Source organism: Anopheles darlingi, chromosome 2 (genome assembly GCF_943734745.1).
Source record: "Anopheles darlingi chromosome 2, idAnoDarlMG_H_01, whole genome shotgun sequence".
Taxonomy (NCBI): domain Eukaryota; kingdom Metazoa; phylum Arthropoda; class Insecta; order Diptera; family Culicidae; genus Anopheles; species Anopheles darlingi.
The window spans coordinates 42,550,865-42,574,402 of record NC_064874.1 but is presented as its reverse complement, the minus strand read 5'-3'; the positions used below and the strand labels follow the sequence as shown (position 1 = coordinate 42,574,402).

The following is a 23,538-nucleotide window of genomic DNA, read 5'->3' as shown; positions in this document are numbered from 1 at the left end:
ACAATGGTGCCATTGATGTTACCTCTGGCTCTACAGCGAAGTATTACAAAATAAAAGACCAACCGGCCTCCTTCATTATGTCTTCGTCTGAATTTTCGGTGTGAATGAGAACGGTGAGTTCTTCAATCCTGTGCAATTAGAAAAATACAATAGAATAACTGAAAAACTATTTGGTCATCGTTTCTTTTTTATCTTCGTCTTTCTTTGTATACCATAGAGTTAGCTTTCTTCATTACCTTTCGGGAGACCGTCAGTTAGTAGCCTATTGCAGGCAGCTTGTTTAAATGTATTGTAGGTTCACTCGACTAGTGAGATTTAAAACTAAATTTCTTTGACGGAATAAGTTGTTCCAATCCATTTGAGTTAGATATCTTGTTCTATGAAATTGAACATGCAAGCATTTTTAATATGAAAAACCTTAAACAAACTTTTTCGTTACCGAACAATGCAAAGAACAAACATATTTTAAAGAACCAATAGAATATCAAATGGTAAGAATTGATGGTTTCTTTCATCAAACCATTCCATTGAAACAAATCAAATATGCTACACACTGTTTTGTTTTGAAAACAAACGTTGTACACAATAGCGCATTGTTAGTATTAATGCAATTTTCGGCAAACAGATGACAAACTGACAAAACTTATCCTTTGGGAGACCAAACTCCTGCCACAGTAGTCACATGGCAAGAATTTCAATTTCATGCCTACAATGCAAGGTATTAAGCTGCCAGAAAGCCAGCAATGGTTCTAGCTGTGTCATTGATGCTTGGTCTAATGGGTTGCGTCGCTGCAAGTGAATTTCAAAAATCGTGTGCAAAAACCAGAACACTAGGAACCGTCAATACCTGTTCGTCCTGTACCGACACTAGTCTCCGTTGAAAGGTCTTTTTAGGATTTTCAGTTTGATGATGCAATTCCTGTAGCTTTTATACATCGCAGCATAAAACATACGTGCCTTAAAAAACAATGCCCAACGGTCCTTCTATGGTTCTGAAGGATGACGGTCAGTCGACTTTTTGTAAGACTCTGAGTATGCTTCGTGTCGGTTTTTCGGGTATAAAATTGAAACCCTTCTCTCTTCGCCGTTGCACATGATTGCCCATGCTCAAGAGCCTAGGAAAGTGCAGTGCACTACTTTAGGGTTTCGGGCATGGTTCGACGTAGGTAGCTTCTGGTACATCTGGCAGGTACCTGAGCACATTATCATGAAAATAGCATAATCAGAAGGTCAAATTGTGCATATTTTTCCGTAAGGCATTAGCTAATGAAGCGAAATGGATGAATTTCACGCCTAATTAGCATTTTTGGCGTTCCATTGGCATTTACTTGGGTTATTACTAAATACAGTTGGCAGAATAGTTCGATAGGAACTATGTTCTGTACGTAATATTATGATAAAGATCATAATTTGCATGCTGTGTGATTTGTCGTTAAAAATAGGCTACTTTCAATAATCATAAGAAGAAAATTTAAATATATTTTATAATGGACCTTGTTCATTCTTTAAATACACATATAATAAGTAGCGTATTAAAGCCGTTCCTTTTCTAAACTGATCATATTATTGAGAACATTGCCGCGTAACAGCATCGTCGTTCACCTCACAAAAAGTTCCCATTTCAAGGTGCCTCATGTTAAGCAGCTTTCCCATAGTCTATTCGTTCGCCCAGCCCAGCACATAGACTCATAGCTTCCACATTATTAAATTCCATAAAGACCTTTCGCAGAAAAACAAGTTTTCGAAAAAAAAATCTTTATCGTCTATGTCATACCCCATTTTCCTTTCACAAAAGCGTCCTCTAATCTTTTAAATAAACTGCAAAGCTTGGGTGGTTCAGAAGAAGAAAAAGCAAAGATTAGACTTTGGAGCTCGGTTTTTCGTGCAGCATTGTCTTTGGGATATTGAGTACAAATCGAGCAACACCCGGGCAAGCCAATTGAACGGCACCACTTTCAAGAGCAGTCTGTTCGCGACGCTTCCTTCCTTTAAGAGCAGTCTCAACCAAAAAGCTATCTGTCACGTGACGTTAAATTAATTAAAAGCTAATTTATCTTCTCTTGTTGACTGCGCTTTTCTTTCGCTCTTAGGAAGAGAAGCACCGAACTTATCAGATCACCTAAATTGGAAAGCAAGAAGACTTTCGCAAAAGGTAAACAATCTAACTGAATAAAGGATTGAACCGCTTGTTGAACACTTTATAGAAGACGATGGGTTTTACGCGTTTCTCCTCCAACCAACCGCTAGGTGTACTATAAATAGAAATTCACGAGCCACCCCACGTCCATCGTCACACTGCTGCGTGCATTGTTTCATCGAGAAATGCGTTCGCCGTGAAAGTTTTGATTACCGAACGCGGCACTCTTTCGTGGTGAAGAATAATCGCTTGAAGCAGTGCTGTGAATGCCGTGAACAAGCAAACCTGTTAGATGGTAAATTAGTATTTGCCTCCTTTCTCTGTGAGAATTTCCACAACAGATGCCTAGAGGCGATGCGCCAAATGAACTTGCATGTAAACTCGTTGAGCACGATAGTTTTTGGTGCATCTACGCTCAATTGCTTCCTGAATCCAGCCATAGCCTGTGTAGTTGCTATTTTATTGTAGTCACTATACTATTTTATTATCATTTTAAATATGGTTTTATTGAATATTAAATAATGTATGCATTAAAAAAGAGACAGAGAATAATTGAGATCTGTAAATTACATATGGAAGGTAATTTTATCAGTTTACTTGCAAAGACAATTTTAACTTGTATCAGTTGAACAGTAAACGCGAAAATATTTAAGCTTTTCCGTTCTGACATTTGCGCGGTCAAAGAACAGTAGTCCACCGCGTCGAAAATGGATATCATGTTGCACTTTATGGATGCCGGAGAGTGATATTTCGGTATCTACAACATCTTTGCACTATTGGATAACAAATAGAGCATCAAGAGATAGCTCAGTTCCGTACGGTCGGAACAACAGGCAATGTCACCGCGGCAGCAGCTGATCAAGATCGTCAAGCCGATTTTCCCAGTAAAGTGAATGGACCGTGAGGCCTATCTCATCAACAATTGGAATTGTTATTTATGTATCAGGCGCTACAACCGTCAAATACGGTACACAAATAGTGTATGTGCCGGCTGTCAACCCGGATGATAACAAAAATCGCTATTAAAAGACGAGAGCTAATTCATAAGGACGGCTCTCGATAAACATCATGATCGAAAGGAAGCTTTTGCGAAGTACTCTTTGATTCTGTGAAGTATATGTTCTTCTTTGATTTGAGCCTGTCAGGACAAAGTGAAGACTAAAGTGTATGTCGTTGGACAATGAAATGTAAGATGACTACGTTTTACAAAGGCAAAGGTATTCGATACTGTATAGGTCACATTATCGCACGTGTCAGGTGACCTTGCGTCTCCATCATGTTGAACTCTAATTAGGCACGGACCGATTTTGGCTTGAGAAATGTGTTCAAAGAGTTGCGGAAATTGTCACTTGGTTTGCGCCATCGTTTTTTTAGTGCACTAGTTTGGATCGTTCATTACGAATTACTCTTGCGAACTGTGATTGATTGTTAAGACAGTAAAGAAATAGAACCACTCTGATGTAGAATCGGACTGATTTGTTATCCTTTGTTTGTATGAACGATACAAGAAGTATATGGGAAAAGTATACAAGAAGTTGGATTAAGCCTAATGTTGAGTTGTCTAATTATGTGATCATCGCTACATATGAAGCACTGGTACGGCCCCTCCATCGGAAGACCAGATGGAGAAAAAAAACCTTTTTGGCAAAAACGGCAACAACGTGCTGCAGCTGGAAGTGGCCGGTGGTGGAGGAGAGTACGAGAACGTGACGATCCAGACAGTACAACCGAATATAGTGCTGAGTGCTAACCGGCGTTAGTAGTCCGAGAACCGGAAGAGACGAGTTCCGGGGGTGTGTACGAACAGATCGTCCACTGCCAAGACAGGGCTTAACCGGGGTCATCGCAGCCTGATGCGGATCTGCTGCCACGGTTGATCGATTTCCACCCTAAAGTATCCGTTCCATTGAAGACCCCATTGACAGAAGGTATATGCGGGTCTGTTAACGCTTAATAGACCCGTCGCTAGAACAATTTAAGGTCTATTAAACAATAATAGGTTTGGTTGCATACATTTTGTCATACAGGATCACCGAAGTTGGCCAGATGAATCGATAGGGTGTCACTGGCGCAGCAGACCGCACTGGAACCGGAGATGATCATCGGAAAAGGGTGAAACCACGAATTTTCCGCGATCTTTTCAAAAAAAATTTTGGGGCAAAAAAAGTCTACTTTCAACCGTCTTTTTGAATTTTAACTGCCTGTGCAGCACTAGATAACTGCCTCTGCAGCAACGACTGTGGTGAGTTGGTGAGGTCAAGGTGTTTTAAAAATAGAGGTGGCGTCATACAAGGTACTTTAAAAAGACAGGTAGCTTCTTAACCGCTTTGACAGGTCACCATTTTGAATTTGTTTGACATTCATAGCAGGGCGCTTTTATCAACAAAACCACGTGAGTTTCAAGAAGAAGAAGAAGAAGATATGGGCAAGTTTGGTGGTTTTATCAAGGAAAGTACCTGATTTCACTCTTTTTCGGATGTTTAAATGATTCATCTCTCTATTTAAGATCAATCGAGCAACCGAGTTATGTTTTACAGCGAGTGAGCACGGTCCAGGAACGCTAGCTAGCTCTTGTTCTAGGCCGGGTGGCAAGACCTACGGACCGATACCATATTGAAACACTAGGAAGAATTTTGAGAATATTTGCATAAACTTCAACTTTCGTGCCACTTTTCGTGAATTTGAACTGTCGTAATACCACAGAAAAGCGAAAACAGCTCCGAAAAGAGCGTTCCCGAAGTAAACATCAACAATCCCATCACTGTCAAACTCTGAAGGTTTTTTTCTAAAATCCGATCGGGGTTTTGTTCTACTTGAAGCTACCTGTCTATTTAAAACACCTTGCCTTGCACCTTGGCTACTTTTCTGATAAATTGATGAAATGAGCCTCTCTCGCTCTCGCACAAAAGAGTGAGCAAAAGAAAAGTTGAGTTTACAAGGCTGGTTTTGCTTGTTTTCTGAAATCGCACAAAAAATTTCTGGCAACCTTAGCCTTCTGCTTCATGGGCCCTCCTCGGTAGCACAACGGCTGAACGCTCGGTAAAATTCAAAAAGAAAACAACGCAACGCCCGCCAAAATCTTCGGCTTCGGTTTTGGTTTATGTGTTATTTTGGTTATTTCAAGTTTGTGCCAAGAGTTTTGTCCCCGGTTTGCACTCATCAGATAGTTTTATTTTCGGATATTTGTGTTCAATCACCAGTACGCAAAGGTGCGGCTCCGAGCCTTTTTGTTTTTCGTTTGTTCGCTGATTTTGTTAAAGTTCCGTGGAAAGATGAGCGGTGATCCGAAAATGAGTACTTCGCTTGACGAAAGCCAACTAAGCCAGGTGCGAGACTGCCTTTCAAGCTTTGCGGACAACGGGTAAGTGCGATAGCAAAAAGTTCTGATATTCCTTTACTCTTGTAGTATTTTGAGAGATTAAACTCCCCATCCTCGCGACGCTTCACGTACGCTCGCATCGCGAACAACGCAACCCTTCGGCGCTTGTTTCTCCCAAAAATCGGGACAGGCAGCAAAATGGCCAACAAAAGAATAAACACGACGCCAAAGTTGACGAGCGCGTCGCTCCGTTGGCTTCTGATCTAACTAGCGGAATTCGTTCCTCCCCACAACCGGGACAGCAGATAAGACGATCCCCCCAACGCCAGCTGGTAACAGAGGTTTGATGAAGGAACGATCGGTTTGACGAATGAGATCGACCGGATTTGGGGACTTGCGGCACGCAGGAGCTGTTTTCCGTTGAAATGAAGCTACAGACGTCACTACCGATAGAATATAGGGCGGGAGCGTCCTTTTCCGGCGGGCACTTCTTTCTAACGCCGATTGTTTGTGGAGCGTAATGAGTCGCCATTGCAGAGTGAAATTCGTAGAAATGTTGCAATAACTTTACTGTGTTTCTACTCTCGGAGTCGATTATCAATCCACAGTGAACACACTTCACGCGCAACGCAGGCATTGCAATCTATGCTATAATCTATGCTGATGTATTTCTCCGATGGTTACCTTGCCTTTCACGTTACCATCACAACAAATGGTCACTTCAGTCATCTAAAAGCAGACATTCCTTGATACTTAAGCGCAAGGAGCTAAACAGCCCTTTTTTGCATATTGTATATTAATGATAATATGTGATTAAATGCTAATATTGATAGCAAAAGTTCACTATAATGCGCAAAACCATTCACCAACAAAAATCATTACAATACCGCTGGGTTGCTATGCAGCTGAAACGATTGTGGTGTGTTGTAGTTCAATTTCGTACTTGAATGAACACGCAGAATCAATGTTTAGCTAATTTGACGTAATATACCATGAATAACATAAGAAAAAATATGTACTTTTCATGAAAATGAAAACTACACCTCAGCTGTTCTCTAGGATCACTCAACATCCGGAAACAGCTTTATGGAAAGATCACTTTGTCACTGCCGAGGGAACATAGGGAAGTAGAAAAAAACATCTGTTGCACAAAGGATACGCCTGCCAAGCGATTTCCTATTTCGAGATAGACGGATCCTGTTTTCAGGCCGCATCTATGACTACCTGCTCGTGCTGCAGTCTCTTATCCGTTTGCTAGATGAAATGGAATAAGGATCATGTGTTAAAAGGACCCCAACTCCGGCCTTGCACATGTGCAGCAGTCATTGTTAATTGAAATTTGACCGAGAAATCCCGACCATGAATATCTTCCTACAAAAAGTTTCATCTTGCCATTTTGCAGCATGATTTTACAACATGATGATGCGCGTTGTCTTTGGCTTTCTGTGTTGTGTATGTGTGTTAAGCGTTTCTATGGAGCAAACATCTGTTGCACTCTTCAGAATGGCCCGCTGCAGTTGCCCTCTGTTGAAGATCCCAACAGTTCCCGTTGAGTCGCAACACAGTAACCGACACTGAAATAAACCCACTTGAACAGAGTGGCTTATTGTTAATAAATGTTTTTGTTATGAAACCTATAATAGGTTTGATTTTTATTGATTATTCCTTTACAATTTTTCAGTAAAATAGTATTTTGTTGTTTGCAAAAAATGTATATTTGTATTTCTGTTTACTGATTTTTATAACCATAGTCTTGAACCATCAGCATTCCTCACTACGAGGCGTTCAACATGGCAATTTCACTCATTCGTTAAAGCATGTAGAACATTGTAATCTGCGTTGAGGTGGTCCTATCAATGTGTCCAACACTGTACTTGTTTGCAGTGACCCTTTTATCTGCCCACGCTTGGCGGTTTATCTGAGGAACCAGCACAACACGCACACAAGCCAGCCAGCTTGTTCGTCATCTCCTGTGATTCGTTCAATTTGGCCCAAGCTATAACTAGAATGCCGCGAGAGTCTTCCTATCCCATCCATGTGCGCAGATGATGTCGGGAGCAGCAGCATCTCAGAGTTCTAGTGAAATTTCACTCGTGAGGTTCTGCCGTGCGTATTCGGAGCAGACCGTGCACGGATCACCCTTGCCGAGCTCGGTGCACGCGCGGGACATAGTGTAGTTTGATTTATTCTATTTATTTCGGTTGGCTCTCTTCAAACGGTTGTCCGTCCGTATCGCCTTGTGAAGCTGTTGCACGTTCGTTGATTATGTTTTTGGTAAAAAAATTTAGGAAAGAATCGAGCGCTTGCTGGCAGACGGTTGTGTTCTGAATTGCGTTCGTTTATTCGATCCAACCGTGATAATCAGTGCTGTCGATGCATTGGCTTCTTCGCTACAATGCATATCTCTGTTCAGTGGTTCAATGCAACATGAAAGAAGGCAATTTATGGTGACCTATGTTCGACAGTATCCACATCATAGTGTTCTTTAAGTGTCCACGTGCTCTCTAACCACAGTAACCGAAAATCCTAGATAGTGGAGTTCTGTATAGTGAACAAGTAAAATGAAATGTGATAAGCAAGCACTACGTGCAATAAATTATCGCGTCGTCGCGTCGTGAAGTAGGATGTTGGTTCGAGTCGCTTGGGGAAATTTTTCCCTCCCAGCATCCTCTGACCATGCGCAAATAGTGATTGAGCACGGCACACGGCACATGGAAATACTACAACCTTCGACGGTATTACGCGGCGGCAACTGTGCGAGTGAATATGAACAACCTTCGAGCGAGTTGTAAACAGCTGCAGCAAGTTGTGACACGATATTTCAAAATATCTTAAATAGGAAATGATCAAACTTTGTGTTTAGTTGAGCAATTCAGTTATTATAACAATAGCTACACAATTAAAAAAAAAACAGCGCTACCGCGCTGTTTACCTTCTTATACAATTGATCTTTCAGTACTTCGCAATATTCGCTTGGGCGGTATTAAAAAAAAAACATGCTTCGAATACGAGCCAAAGTATAGGCAATTTCCTTTATGACCCAACGCACTGTTTACGATAAGCAAGTTGCAAAAAAGGGGAATTAAACATAGCCAGGGGTGTTGCTGGCACATCACTTAGTATCGGTTAAGGGATGACTCATCCCATGCCATCCTTTCCAATTAGCTCGCGTACGTGCCGGATGTCTAGGAAAGGGCACAAAGAAAATACATCCAACAAGAGGGAGATGTAGAAGATTTTCGATTGTAAACATTGATGGCCAGTACTATAGCTGATGGTCAAGGTTTCTCAGGCTGAGAGACGTAGAACAGCGTTCAAATGATGCCTGTTCAAGGGATCTTGGAGAAGAGAAATATTTGTGTCCGTACAATCGCGTACGTCGCTGATACGTTCGAATTTGTTATAGAAGAATGCGTTCGCATTTACACAAGCAACGCGATCTATATTTCTAGAATTTGTTGAAGCAGGAATTTATCGTATATTACCATTTTTATAATATCTGAATTATGCGTAGCACCCATCCTATCAACGAGCGCACTGGATTTCGCATATTAGAACGAATGGGAAAGAACGCCGAGATTTGGAACTAGAGCTATTAATGTGCAGGACCATTAGTGGTTATATTTGCTGAACCGTGGTCATTAATCTACCGTAACTTAATTACAGTACTTGAGGCGCAACCAAAACCAGTGCATCTCCACCATCACTCTCTCTGAAAGACCGCCGCGGATGCATCGCTCAGCACACCGGTGATCCTGTAACGGTTGCGTGTGTGGTCTTTTTTTCTTCTCCGTGGAGATGGCGACAGGAAGATGCATATTCGATGACATACGAACCATACGTTGGTTTCGAAGCAACCATTGCTGGCAGTTTCCGGCAATCGAAAATACACGGGAGCTCGTTTGGCTATTAAAACAAAGCGACAAGAAATACTGAAACCTTCGAAGCAATACATGCATGACACGGACGGCGCCTTTAGAGTTCAAAGCCCGCATCATCGCTGTGATGGTATGATGGGCCGCTCTTTTTGTCTAAGATATTGTATTTTTAAAAATAACGATCTTTGGCTGTGTCGGTTTCATAGATTGAAATGCTCATCGCCCTCGGTCTGGTGACCAAACGAGTAGGAAATTCGGTGTGAGTGAACAACGGTCGGCTTCGATGGAATGGAACACCACATAACTGCATGCACAATCGATGTAGTAGGGTATAGCACCGGATGTGTCTCCTTGGAGAACCATTTGGGTTCGGGTGTTGTGCATGATCATCATCCGGTACCAACGTTAGATCATCTCAACCCACGAATCAACTCCATGCGCTTTTTGGAGGCAGACACTGCCTGTTCCGTTTTCCTGCCAATCATAACAAACAATAAATTACTTGCAACTGTGCGAGGGAACGATTCATTTTGGAAAGCGACGGCACGTACCTAGCCACCCATGGGGATTTCGTTAAATGCAGCGATATTTCAAGTCTACATCACTGCTGAAGCGCTAAGACAGCTGGAAACAACCAGATTTACTGCAACTGAAACCAACTCCACCGAATTGCTAAGCTTTTCCGATTAGAGAGGGTCCAAGGGGTTCGACGTATCCATCAGGCAGGGATAGTGTGCACTACTGGCCCCTATTTTAACTTCTCGCTATATTAAGCGAGGTTCAATTCAAGCAATGCACTTGGAAGAGTGGTTCAAATAACTCCCTCTTGTCAATTCTCACTTTAGCTTTAGTGGATTCCGGTACCTTTGCCTGTGCCATGGTTACCGATTTTTTTCCATGGTCTATCCGTCTTGACTCCTCAAGATTTTCCTATTTTACCATCAGTGAAAAAATTAAGGAATCTTCACTAAACTATGCGTTGAATTAGCTGTTTATTGCATTTCTCCAACGTGGTTCGCGCCTTCGTTGCCGGTTTGTGATTCTGCCGGTGTACGGGGTGCGGACGAATCGTTCAAGATGTCTAAATTTAAATCTCCTGCTAGATCATCACATAACTGTGTTGGATGCGTCAGGCAACGGCTAAGACGAATACGACGACAACGACGGATACGACGATGGACCATCTTTCCGTGTCCATGCCATGAGCGCCACGGTTTCGTGCGTGAATCGAGCCATCGATTCTGCCGCTCCCTATCGCTAGATTCCCGAAATTGCCTGCGTTGGGCTTACGATCACGACCTTACCTAGCGTTACTCTACTTGTGTTTTTTGACGGTGTATCAACGGAGACTGCGCTCGATTTATTTTAGAACCCTATTCTCCCAACTGTTCCAGTCGATGATGATTTCGGTGGAAGTTACACAATCGCTTAGTAAAACTTTAATCTTACTTCCGTCTAGCGAAACATATGGCTGGTCCGTGAATTGATATTATTTGCTGGGCGCTCCGAATGGGCACGGCATGGGTTTGGGTGGGATCTGAATGTTTCACTGGTTTATACGGACATACGCTAGGTTCACGACGTTGGACACGTGTTGCGTAATCATTCTTGTCCACTGGATCGAGCCGCTCCCGTTCGATCACATGGACAGTGCGCCAGACTGTTGGCGCAAAATCGAAACGTTTCGAACGGAAAGCGACAGAAGGTGGAGCGTGACTTTGATTGAATGCTAATTTTCCTACGCCTTCACAAACCGTTCGATTCAGTGGTCCGTTGCTGATGTACACTGCATTCAATGTGCACGTAACGCACGTTGTTGTTACTACTTCCTACGCATCAACGCCCACGTGGCCAATCGTTCGTACGGATGACCTGCTGTTGGCCTGCAGCCGGCTTTAGCTGGCCCAAAATTTTCTGTTGGCTTGCGAGCTAGCAGAGATATTCGAATGTTTGCTACTATTTTTTGTCGGTTTCGTTAACACTCCCACGTTGATATGGAAATAAAATCCGTTCCAACGCATTTTTCAGAGATTCCTACGGCTCTAGAACAACCAACTGTCTGCTACATGCAGTGTGCACGATCATCGGAGCACTTGCAACGGTGCTCTGAAAATGCTCTGGAAGTGTTAGCTAGCTACAATGTTTTAGTTGAAATCATCAATTTCATGTAAATCAAGGCAATATTTCAAGGAATTGAGGAACCGTTCAAAGCACTTAGAATCATTCACAACGAACCATGCTGTTGATTGAACATATTTTACGGCGAATAAACAGTCGTCGAATGGTGATGTACCCTACGGCATTCGAGCTTTGTATAGACAACGTGCCAAAACATGTACCAAAATTAGTTCTCAACGATCAAGGGTGGATCTTCAAGAGAGTACCAGTCTGGCCTCCCTACTAGAAAGGAATGGGTTCAAAGTTTCCGCGACACCGTGTCGCCTAGCCTGGTTGGACGTGTTGGCGGTATCACGATGGCCTGTACAATTCAGAGAACCTCTAGCCCGACAGCGGCTAACGTTTTCAAATAAATTCACTTCGCCCTTTTGCCCATCCATCCGTTGGTCTGCCTTTTGTGCGGTGCATGTAAACAAGCGTCTGGCCTAGTGCGTGTACAAAACACTGTTTCAAGATGTACGACTCACAACGAATTGCATCTTGTTTACTATAAAACGCGAACTAGACGCCGTCTAGACGACGTCACCGATAGTAGAACGATCTTACAACGCAGTAGTAGTTGGTAGGCAGCGACGGCAGCAGCTAATTTGCATTTGCCCACCGGAAAACCACCAATCGATCTACTACCTACCTCTAATTGAATTTATTCTTTTGCTTTTCTTGTAAATGTTCTATACTCTCGAAAAGGAATTTGACATTTTACACTATACGAAAATGCTACACCAGTTTTATTTACACGCGATTGAGCGTGTGGCTATTTCCAACTCAACGAAATGGTATAACCTTCAATTGAACGTGCGGTACCGGTGGGTTTCGGATGCTTGCCACCAATTCAAAACTCGCTCGCTGCGAACGATTGGGAATTGAGCGAAACGGAATCAATATTTCCACGGTCACCGAAAATAGCAATATGAACTGACAAATGATGAAACGCAGACTTGAACACCACGGACAGCTACAAATCCCTTGCGATTTGTGGTACAAATCTTTCAGATAAACTGTGGTTGTAGCCAGTCTAGAGATAGTGATGTCACTGCGGTCATCGATGATAGACCAGAAGTAATAGTGCTTGTGAAGTACACTTTGGAGGGTATCGAGGAATGTCTGGAAACCACTATGCCATTTAGGTTTCCATGGCATTGGGGACTGGCGTAAACAAATTCCTTCGGAGCTAACATGCGCTTTGAAGGGAGGGATACAAACTACCCGCGATGGAACTCGAGGAACTCACCTTCTTGGGCACTCGAGTTTGTGGCCGTCATTTTTCCCGAAAAGATGTCGAACATCACATTCAGTAGCTTATGGAAGGTGCTGTGACCCAGTTCTACCTTGTTTTTGTAGTCCGTGTACGTAGTCCGCAGTTATCATTTGTGTCGTGCCCCCAAGCCCCCGGTGTGGCACAAAGAGCAAGCCGACTAAAACATTAACCGAATAGACCCCCCGTTTTGCGCCCCTTTGGTTTTCAATTGTCCTTCATGTCTCCAATGGGTGAATAGCGGTCGCATGGGGCTCTCATCCCATCCGACGCAGCGCAGAACCGAAAATAAACTAAAACGACAAACCAGCGAGTGCAACACTAACGCAACATAGCAGCGGATAGGTAGGAAACTAACAATAACACGCACCGTCTGACTGCTAGGCACTCGATGAACAGCACCTAGATTTCCCAGGAGCAATACTCGGATGTTGAAAGGGAAGGGGTATGCACTAGACGCATTGAATCTTTGGTCTCTAGCGACCGATGCGCTTGTTTGCCAACTAATGTGTTACGTCTGCCGGCAGTTGGACCATGTCTGGCGACTTTAATGAGCTCACTGTTAGATTCACGTTGTGCCGGTCAATTCTGCTCTAACAACAAAAAACGTCACTTCCCGCTGTTTTGAACATTCGTCGAACTGTAGTTTCGGTGAAACGTCATGATTTTGATGATTTATGCATAGCACCCCCGAGAGAGAGAATGCCAGTAGGGACGTAAACCCTTCTGCTCGGCGTGATTAGTGTGAAGAGATGAAAACTGTGTTTATAGGCATCCAACATGATACGTCGGTGATCTTCTACGGTGATCGATCATCCGCACCCTACATAAACAGTGATGACGGCAAGGTTCATTTCGTCACAGGAAACATGCAGTTTCCTCCTGGGTATGGATTTTCCTGTTCCAATTTTCGTTCAACTGGACCAGTAGTCAATTATCAAGTACGAAAAGACTATAAACGTCACGGTATTTTCGCCGGTAACATCTGGCTAATGGTAAAACAATGTTTTGCACCAATGGGATGCGAACAAACACCAACGATCAACAGTGTGGCAACAGAATTTTGTTTGTAATTTGACATCCGATCGATGTACGTACTGTATGGCTCCACAATGGCAGATATGTTATACAGCGGACTTTTCAACGTCTGGCATTACTTTCACAACCTTCTTTGGATGTTTCAACTAGCTTCTATGGTAGTTCTTTTGTAAACCCTTACTATAGTAACTGCCCCTGTTTGCCTGCAAATAATAACGGTTTTCCTCAACCATATACCAACACGTGCCTCGACCGGAACACGTTCCGGTAATGTTTTGTTTGGCAAGTCAGATGCAATATTTCCTCGATAATTTAATCGTGGTGATCTTGTGTGACTTATTATTGCCATGCCAGCAAGCAACGGAAGTACAATCTTTTAGATCATATGATCATTGTTTTAAAAAGAAGTTTTAGTTATATTCATGAATTAAATATACTTTTGTGTTGAGAAATTAATGGATACCAAGCGTCTCCATATGCTTAGTTACGGATATACTTGATTAAACAATTTTTTCGTTTTAATAGCATTAGAAGTGTTCAGATAATATGACTGCAGGCTGCAGTTTAGGAATCAAAAATGAAAAATATCTTCCTACTGAACAGTTGACCCAAAGCCCCATCACAATGATTGAGGTCCAAATATGACCGCTGGAACGCTGCAGGACTCCGACAGTTATAAATATGTTTACATAAAAGCCGCTGCAGGTGTGAATAAACAGTTGTTCGGATATCGGTGGGAGTACAGAAAGCTGGCCCGAATAAACTAAGCAACAACAACACTAAGCAAAGAATAGGAGACATTCTGCTGGTGCATTTTATGTGAATTCGTTACCCTTTCGGGTAGACTCCCCGAAAATACTTGCATTTGCTGCACAAGAGGTGTCGCCGAATGAAGCTTATCTCATGTACCAAAGAAAAGTGCCAAAAAGTAGTGTGAGCGAGCAATTTTGCTAGAAAAAATCGGCCGTAACAGAACCTATTCTACCGAAACAGCGGTGTATCGGTAGCAGGCAGCAGCAGTAGCAGCAACCAAATCAACATGTCTGGAATTTTCAAATACACCCCAAATCGAACAGCGTCATCAACGCCGAACCGACGGTCGACGTTCGGTACGGGTTTCGGGTAAGAACGATCAGCAGTCCCTAGGCTATAAATTTGAAACAGCAGACTCCATTACATCTTCGAAGGAAGGAGGAAGTGCTACTGCCTCATACTCGGCTAAGTGGGAACCGAGGAGAACCGGTGAAACCGATGGATGACTGTATAATAAAAAATGCTAAATTTTCCCCGCCCATTGATTGACCACTTACGATAAGAAAAACAGATCTAAACAGACATAGATTTCATCACAAAATGTAGAGCTCCTAAAAGACATTATAGAGCGATCACTCAAGCAAATCTCTCGATTCCATTATTTTTTCTCCTTGCTACCTTCAAACACATTTTTTTTTTAATTTAAACATTTTATATACTAATCTAAAATGGGTGTATGCAACACTTTATCTTTCAATCTCTGTGTATTTAATCAAACGCTCTAGAGTTGCGACATTGCGTTAAATGACTCGAGAGTCTGTTCCTGTTGTTGTTTTTAATGTTTAATGTTAAATATTGTCTTAACATATTTGAACAATTTCATATATTGCAAATTGAAATAACATTTCAAAACTGAATTCTTAATTGCCAGAACAATCCATATATTTGATTACGCACGAAGTAGTGAGATGAATCACGACGGTTTTTCCAACATGTCCAACCATGGTTACCAATTGAAATGATCACCATATTGCAATTTCTGAAAAATATGGAAACTATAAACCATTTTATTAGATATTTGTTCTACTCGTATATCATAATTATTGCAATATTCCAAAAATTACCATAACCATAGTCGAAACCACATAAGAATAGAAAGTATGGAACGTTTACCTTACCGACTGGCCTGGATGTTTCAGGGGGCAGTAATTGACTCAATTGAACGCTTTATGCTGCCTTCATGATGGGGAAATCACGTTGTGCGATGATCGAGCGTACATGGCTTATACTCGGCCTCGGTGTGAGAGGCGTGCATGACGACTACGCAAAGAATGGTTAAGAAAAGGCCATTTGATAGATCGTCGGACACTAGTTATCAGTGTATGGGAGTTTGAGCTATAAGACTGATGAGTACACGGGACATGCCACCATAGCACACGAATGAAACAGACACACCGATGTATTTTTGCAATGCTAACAACCATGCCGGAACTGGTGACAGCCGCGTGCAACACAACACGCGTGTCGCCACTGACCCCTCGTCCTTGTTCAACCGCATCGACAGGAGCAATGTCCGATCTGCACTTGAACGCGAGCTGGTTCAATTAAAACAGTTTTGGGTCGAGCGGCTCCATTTCTATCCACAACACATCTCACAAATGCTATCGTTGACCAGTTACTCCGCTTGGGTACTTAGTTAGGTTAAAAAATACAACCATCCGGGGCTAGTCTGGTTGTGCATAAGGTCAATCTGTTTCGTTTTATATCAAAAAGCAAAGTACTGATAGTACGCATTACATTATGGATTGGTAGTTTCTAAATATCCATTTAAAGATTAATTTCTTCTTTCTTAATTTCCTAATTTCCATTTGAATGTTTAACTAATTCCGCTGTCGTCAACTGTATCGATCATTTTATGACGACATAGGAAGCACAAGATATTGCGATGGTGAGAGATGAGAGTGATCCATACGTCCCGAATGACCAAATACAGTTTCTACGCGGTCTGTTTGGCAGAAACAAACGTTCTGATTTGTGATCACAACACTCAGACATATTAGTGCAATTCAGTAAAATGGATCATCAGTTTCCCAACCCGTGTAACCCTGAATTCATTTATACCTTGCTGAAAAGAGGTTGATATAACTGCAACAAATGTTAGATAGTCAAACAATGTGTATTAAACTGCTATTTTTATTTAAAAAAAACTCTTGTTGTTAGGAACGTATTTAACTTAACAATTATGAAATCAAATTGTAATTTTCTTTTTACAATTCTTTTATTATTCCAGGAGCCCCAGCTTGCACCAAGATGCCACTATGGATAACTCATGTAAGTGAAACTTAGATTAATCCTACAACTCACTTTTTCCTATTATATGTGTTTTATTGGTATTAAGGAAATTTTGAAATAATTATTGATTGAAATAGAACATGTATCCATTATATCGCATTAGTTTATGCTGTTCTTAGAACGTTGCCATTTGAAACCAGCTATTCGTGCAATCAATAATAATTTCCTTTGGTTGCGATTTTTCTTTTAAACTACATTCAAAAGTGCGGAAGAAATCTAGGTAATCCTTGAATATTACTGCAGCTATAATAGTCAATCGTTTGGTTTCATTTAATAAGAGTGTGAGGAATTATGGAGGATAGTCTCTCAAGACGTAAATTGTGCTGGAGTGAGCCAAAAAATGCTTATTGCCACGTAACTCGTGAATGGATCCGCACAAATACTAGGACTATTCGAAATTGTCACAGAAACAACGATTGCAGCTCCTTCACAAGCCAAGACGGTTGGATTACTGAACCGCTTTTTTATTTTTGAGACACAACAAATATAGGCGTGGTGCTGCTGTTCCGGATGAATTCTATTAATTGTTCTTTCTTTTACTTCCAGATTCGATGAGATTTCGTTCTCCATCGATAAACGCACCAACTGAGCATGGGTCGCCAGTTCGATCATTGCGCGAAATTGAAGAAGAGCTCTCCTCGCTGCGTAAGGAGAAGTTTAACCTCAAGCTGCGCATATTTTTCCTCGAACAGCAAGCTGGTATCTCTACTGAAAACAGCGATTTACCAGGATTGGGTGTGACAGCCTCATCGTCCGGAACATCGCGGGACGGCAATTGCATAAAACAAAATATCGATCTGAAGGTATGCTATAGGGTGCACATTCCACGCTCCGATGAAAACATCTTTACCATTGTATTGTACGTTGAATATGTTTCGTTTACGGTCAATTAACTTTTCAGGTCGAAGTTGAGTCGTTACGGCGTGAACTGTTCGATAAGCAGGAACTTCTTTGCCAGGCAGCCAAGGCCATCGAAGTGCTCGAGGAGGGTCACCGTCGATCCGAAGAGAAACACCGGGAAATGGTTAGCGATCTGAATAATCGCATAGAAATACACCAGCTTGAGATTAAATCCCTCGAAAAGGTAGCAGCAGAGCTTCAGCAGCAGCACCGCGAGCTACAACTATCCTCAGGAACAAATATCCTTAAAGAGGAGGTGGCTGCTGGTGAACTCGGGTCGGTAAAGGCACTAGAAAACGGAGAAAGTTTGCGGGACTTCATCGATACGGTTCAACATCATAGCGAGCTTAGTGTTCAAGACAAGCTTAAGGCCCTTGAATTGGATACCATTTTACGCCAGTGCCAGGAACAAAACGAAGAGCTGCAACGCCAGGCCGAACAAACGACAGCAATTGTTAGTCAGAAAACGGACCTTATAGCTTCACTAGAGGCTCAGCTGAAAGAAGTGCGATTCGAAAATGCGGAGTTACGTGAGAAGTTTGAGGAAAATGGAAAATCGCAAGCCGATGCAGAGGTAAGACGTAGTAGAATAATGAAAGCTGTAATTTTATAGCAATTTTTAAACTTTTTTCCATGCATATTCCGTTTTTTTAATTTGCGAGCATTTGCTTTGCAAAACTATTACTGAATTATGTTACACCGTTACACATATAGAACCAAGTCTTTCCTCATGCAGCAATATTTTTTTACGTATGGGCATTGCCATCAAAAGCAAATTTAAGCTGTGTGTTGAAACAGCGTTAGAACATGTTCTAACTGTATTATTGTTTTTCCATGCTAAATGAAGCAGACAATTTTCCATGTTTCCAACCAACATAATATTTTTGAGGCGATTTTCCTTAGACTCGAAAGCGAGCGTCAACTAAAACTAAAAATAGAAACTTGAAGCAATATGACTTGGAATACCTGCAACGAACCAGTATCGAAAACTGCACAGAAACAGGCCCATTATCACAAGAACCTCCTTTGACTATGATGCGAAAGGGACATCATGCTGGAGACGTAATGAATTCTGCCACTTCTCCATCAAATGACTCAACCAACACTACGAACAAACGAATATTGATGTCGCCTATGGCCCCTTCCATTTTATGCCGGCGTACTATCAACGAATGGGCATGCCAGCACTTCACGTTTGAATCCATCACAGCGGCGTCTAAGGCTTACGATGAAGACTGGAAAGATATCCTTTCAAACAAGAGTCAACATAAGAAATCCATGTTTCAATGGCTCTTAGAACATATATGAAGCAAGTTTATGGTGTGGTGTAAGAATTTGGAACGAAGGATATGAAAATTATAGTACCAGATTAAATTCATGCTAGAACAAGTTTGTCAAGGGATTAATAAAGAAAATTGAAACTGTAAATATATCAACAATAATCATATACAAAATGATTATTACAATAGTTTGCAGCAAATATGTTAAATTTATATGAATAATTGCATTAATTAATTAATTATATTATTAATTTTCTTTTTTTTTATATTTAATTTAAATTAATATAACAATTCGTTTACATTCATTTTGTAGATTGAACGACTTAAGAAACAAATTTTCGCCATCCGGTCGGATCTGGCGGAGAAACTTTGCGTACTGGACGAGACCGAAACTAAACTTAAAGACAAAACGACCGAACATATGAAATCGTGCCGATTAGTAGAAAAGTTGTTCAAAACGATCACGGAACAGGATAAGGAGATCGCTCGAATGAAGCGAAACTCGGTGAGTCGCACTATTTTTCCTATTGATAAGGTAAATTCCTAGGTGCAACATAATGTCTTGAGAGATTAACTAGTTATAGAGAAGTCTTGAGATATTCTCTTCAGTTTTGTTGGATTGATAGAATATCTACTTGCAACATTGTAATTCAATATCTCCACTTTGGAAGGGCCATCTCGATAATGTTTTCGTTTTATTTTTCCTTTTGTTCCTTAAAGCAGCCAACCGTTAGGGGTGGAAAGTCGAATACGAGTTCGATGGCTTCAAGCCGTCGCTAGAGACTTAGAAGATTTATAACCCTAACCATCAGCTCTTTCTTATTAGATATGTCACTAGCTTCTATTAAGGCTGCAAACTGTATTATGCACCAGTCTTCATTCGTCGTGTGTATTTTTTCATTCAACTGTTCGAATCCATATGTGCTGTGAGTAGCTGTTGTGCTTATCAGAATCAAAGTGCTTGGTTTGGTGACGGCGATAATCTCCGGTGAAGAGGGTCTTTTGATCGTGGTTTAACTTGCCGCACTTGTGTTTATTTGTTGCACATTTTAAGGATTGACCCTTACCTGGTGGCAATGCTCACTGTTAATCATTCAATGTTGCTCCACTAAAGAATCCAACTCCGCATTTATAATAATGATCTCTGTTTTTTTCTTTGCTTGATTTAGAACATATCGCTTCCCTCGGAACAGGGTCAGGTTAATGCTAACGGAAATGATAATCAATATAAGGTTGTGGAAATCGTAGATCAGGACCGTAAACCCGTATCTCAGGCGGAGTACGATACATTGGTTCAACGTGCCAAGCTACTGCAGCAGAAAAATGACACACTAATCCAGAAGCTCTGCAGTAGCGGATCTGGCGATCATCGTAATGATCGTAACATAATTATCAAGCAGCTAAACGATGAGCTGATTCAGGCACGAGAAGAAGCAGAAAAAGCCCAAAAGTGGCGCAAAGAATGCACGGATCTATGTGCCGTTTCGACAATCAGGTTGGAAGAGTTAGCCGGTTTTCTAGATTCTTTGCTAAAGAACAAGGAGTTGGTATGCAACCTTTCGACTGACCGTCGGAAAGCGATTCGAAAGGCGGTAGACCGAAGTCTAGATCTGTCGCGTAGCTTGAATATGTCGATTTCGGTAACTGGATTCTCATTGACTGGTAACACGCTCGCCCAGTTGAGCTGTCTCTCTGGTTATCTAGAAAATTCGGTAGACTTGGGTGGAATCGCGGCTCACGAACAACATAAATGCGATGATAAAAAGGAAAACTGCACGGACCTTATGAATTTGAAACCAGAAACCTCAAACGAAACTAGACATATGATCGAAACATTGCAGGCCGAGAATAAGGCCTTGCGTGGTGAGCTCTGGGAGCAGCAGCAGCAACTACAGCAGCGTAACAAACGGCGTGAGAGCAAAGAACGTAAACCGATTGCTGTTGATCCTATATCTGACTCGGAAGCTTGGTCAGAACCGGACCGAGGTGTGTCATTGGCCCGAATTGGACTTGAAGATCGATCTGGGTTGGGCAAAACGCAGCTCGTGCCTGTTAGCCCTTCGCAACCACAGTCCAGCACCGGTACAGGATGTGCCATGAGGGAGCTAAGCTCAACATCTGAAAATGAGTCGTCTATGAATGCAATCGCACGCAAGATCAACTCCAATGGATCGTCCGTTTTAGAAGTGAAGCAGCTCCATGAACAGTTAACAAGCCTGACGGTTGCGCTTCGAGAAAAAGAGTGCACAATTCAGGACGTGCAAAGTCGTTTAGTAGATCTCGATAGTCAGTTGCAACAGGAACGGCTCAAGATAGCCACCATGGAGTCTGATGTGCATGACAAAAGTCAACTTGCAGAGCGCTGGGAATGCGAGGCAAAGGAATCGAGGACCAAGGCGGAGACAGCAATGGAACGATTGGCCACTCTTGAAAACGAAATTCGTCAAAAAGAGGAACAGATCGAGAAATTACACCGAGAGCGAGAGCAAGCGTCTGTCGATTTGAGGGTGGCTGTAATGAAGCTTGAAACTATGCGCGGGGATTACGAAGATCTTCAGCAACGCCACAAGAACGAACTGGAACAATTACAAGCTCGTGAACAAAAGCGGCTAGAAGAGCTGCGAACAAGTTTATCCAATGCATTCCGTGATGAGATGGAACAGAAGCAGCAAACGTTCAACACCACTCTCGAATCAAACTACATTTCAAAGAATATTCATCAGGAGAAGCTTCGCGAACTGGATGAACTACACTATCGGTTGGAAGATGCACATAACGACATCTCATCAATGGTGCAGGCGGAAGAGCGTGCACGTGAGCAGCTAACGACCTATGAGCGAACGGTTGCTACAATGAAAAAGAATCTCGATGATGCTACATTACAGGCATCCAAGGCTGCCGTTGAGCGCACGAAAGCACTGGCCGAAAAGCGACAGTTGGAAAGTGATTTAAATCAACTCCAACATGATCTGCAACAGGTTAAGGACGAGAAGAATGCACTCAATGAAAAATTAGTTACCCTACAATCGTTGGCTATCACGGACAGAACTGCCGTTCGCAACCACTCTGGATCGGGTAAAGCAGGTATGAGCATGGTTGCATCAGCGCTACACGAAGGCCAATTCTCGGTAACAACTACTGAGGACGAAGAAGCGGTGGGTCGACGCCGTTTTGAAAACTCATCTCCAGACCTCGGCATCGAGAGCGATCCCGGTCGGCTATCTAATGTGGAGCTTGTCGGAGCTGCAACTCATAACTCTGTGCCTTCGCCGAAACAACGCCCTCTGTTGCGAACACTTGAATTGACGAAATCGATGTCTAATCTGTTGTTGAATCCATCGACGGAAGGTATGTTAACCATGAAATTGTTTGCCATCCCCAAACCGGATTTTTTTTTTCATTTTTATAAGGACGAACAAGTATTTTTCTCCGCTGCGGTTTTATTAATTTCCATTTTTTTTTGTTATCTCATAGCCAAAACGGAACACGATTCTTCGTCAAATAGTGGGACGCAAGAGGCAGAGGTGAAACCTGAAATCACCACCATAGTAAAGCACGATTGTGCCAAGGTCGAAGCAGACTTTGCCGAACTCAAGCGCCGATACAAAGTGACGCGTCAATCGCTGAACCAAGCTTACGACAATATTAAATCGGCCAACAAGCGCAAGGAACAATTGGAAGTGGAAATTAAACAGCAAATCCACAAGACTCGCGTTGTACTCAAAACGGTTCACAACAACATGGAGCAACCCCGAAATTAAGACAACCATTACCAAGGTAGAATCTCTGGAAAAGGTGCTCAAAATTTTGCAACCCAAGGTGTATTTTTCTCCGTAAAAAGTTTAAATGGATCGTTAACTCATTATTATTAGAAAAACTGTACATATATATGTGGGTGTATGTTATGTCTATGACGGATAGAAGGTGCGATATGAATACCTAGCAGGATATTACCAGATCAGCCAGCCAGCCGTTCATTGAGTACCTCAAATGCACCAGCACATAGGGTCTGTACATTTCAAGAAACTGAATTATATTTCTCACATTTAGCCCTTGATATATGCTCGTGTTACTATTACCTGACGTCAATTGAAGAAATTAGCTTGTAAATAGTATTTTAAAGGAGTGTGATCTTGAATCTGAGACATGAACCAGCGGGAGTCGGTAACATTATAATTTGATATTAAATGGCGGGAATGGGAGAATGCGAGTATTAATGGTTTCCAAACGGTGGCGTGAAAGAAGAAAAATGTAAATCTTATTTATTACGAAGTTGATGTAAAGCGATTGATAATAATTAACTGTGGACATGTACTGTATAACTTGCTGGTGTTTGTGGCCATGAGTGAGAGTGATGAGAATAAATCTATTGAGTTTTATAATATACAAATTATAAATTGAAATATCTTCTTTAGAATAATGAGTAAATTTACAAGTTTACTATGATG

At 41.9% G+C, this 23,538-nt stretch overlaps 1 protein-coding gene across 6 annotated transcripts; it reads left to right on the top strand.

Moving 5' to 3' along the window:
• Positions 1–5,357: 5,357 nt before the first annotated feature.
• Positions 5,358–23,479, top strand: LOC125949246 (centrosomin). 6 transcript variants are annotated; one of them, XM_049676102.1, is made up of 8 exons: positions 7,506–7,730; positions 14,331–14,927; positions 16,852–16,889; positions 17,457–17,713; positions 17,812–18,384; positions 19,404–19,595; positions 20,260–22,438; positions 22,565–23,479. In XM_049676102.1, exons 2-8 carry the CDS (start codon positions 14,845–14,847, stop codon positions 22,849–22,851), a joined length of 3,609 nt encoding a protein of 1,202 aa, XP_049532059.1. In that variant the 5' UTR covers positions 7,506–7,730; positions 14,331–14,844; the 3' UTR covers positions 22,852–23,479. The 6 variants fall into 6 exon arrangements, with proteins under 6 accessions (XP_049532053.1, XP_049532059.1, XP_049532055.1 ...); XM_049676098.1 differs by having other exon boundaries at positions 7,506–7,681; positions 16,849–16,889; positions 22,565–23,478; XM_049676097.1 differs by having other exon boundaries at positions 16,849–16,889; positions 22,565–23,478.
• Positions 23,480–23,538: the final 59 nt, after the last annotated feature.

Coding starts and splice junctions, on each gene's coding strand:
- LOC125949246 (XM_049676096.1), top strand. CDS start 5,410: ATGAGCGGTGATCCGAAAATGAGTACTTCGCTTGACGAAAGCCAACTA. Junction 19,596..20,259: donor CTCGAATGAAGCGAAACTCG/GTGAGTCGCACT, acceptor TGCTTGATTTAG/AACATATCGCTTCCCTCGGA. Junction 22,439..22,564: donor GTTGAATCCATCGACGGAAG/GTATGTTAACCA, acceptor GTTATCTCATAG/CCAAAACGGAACACGATTCT.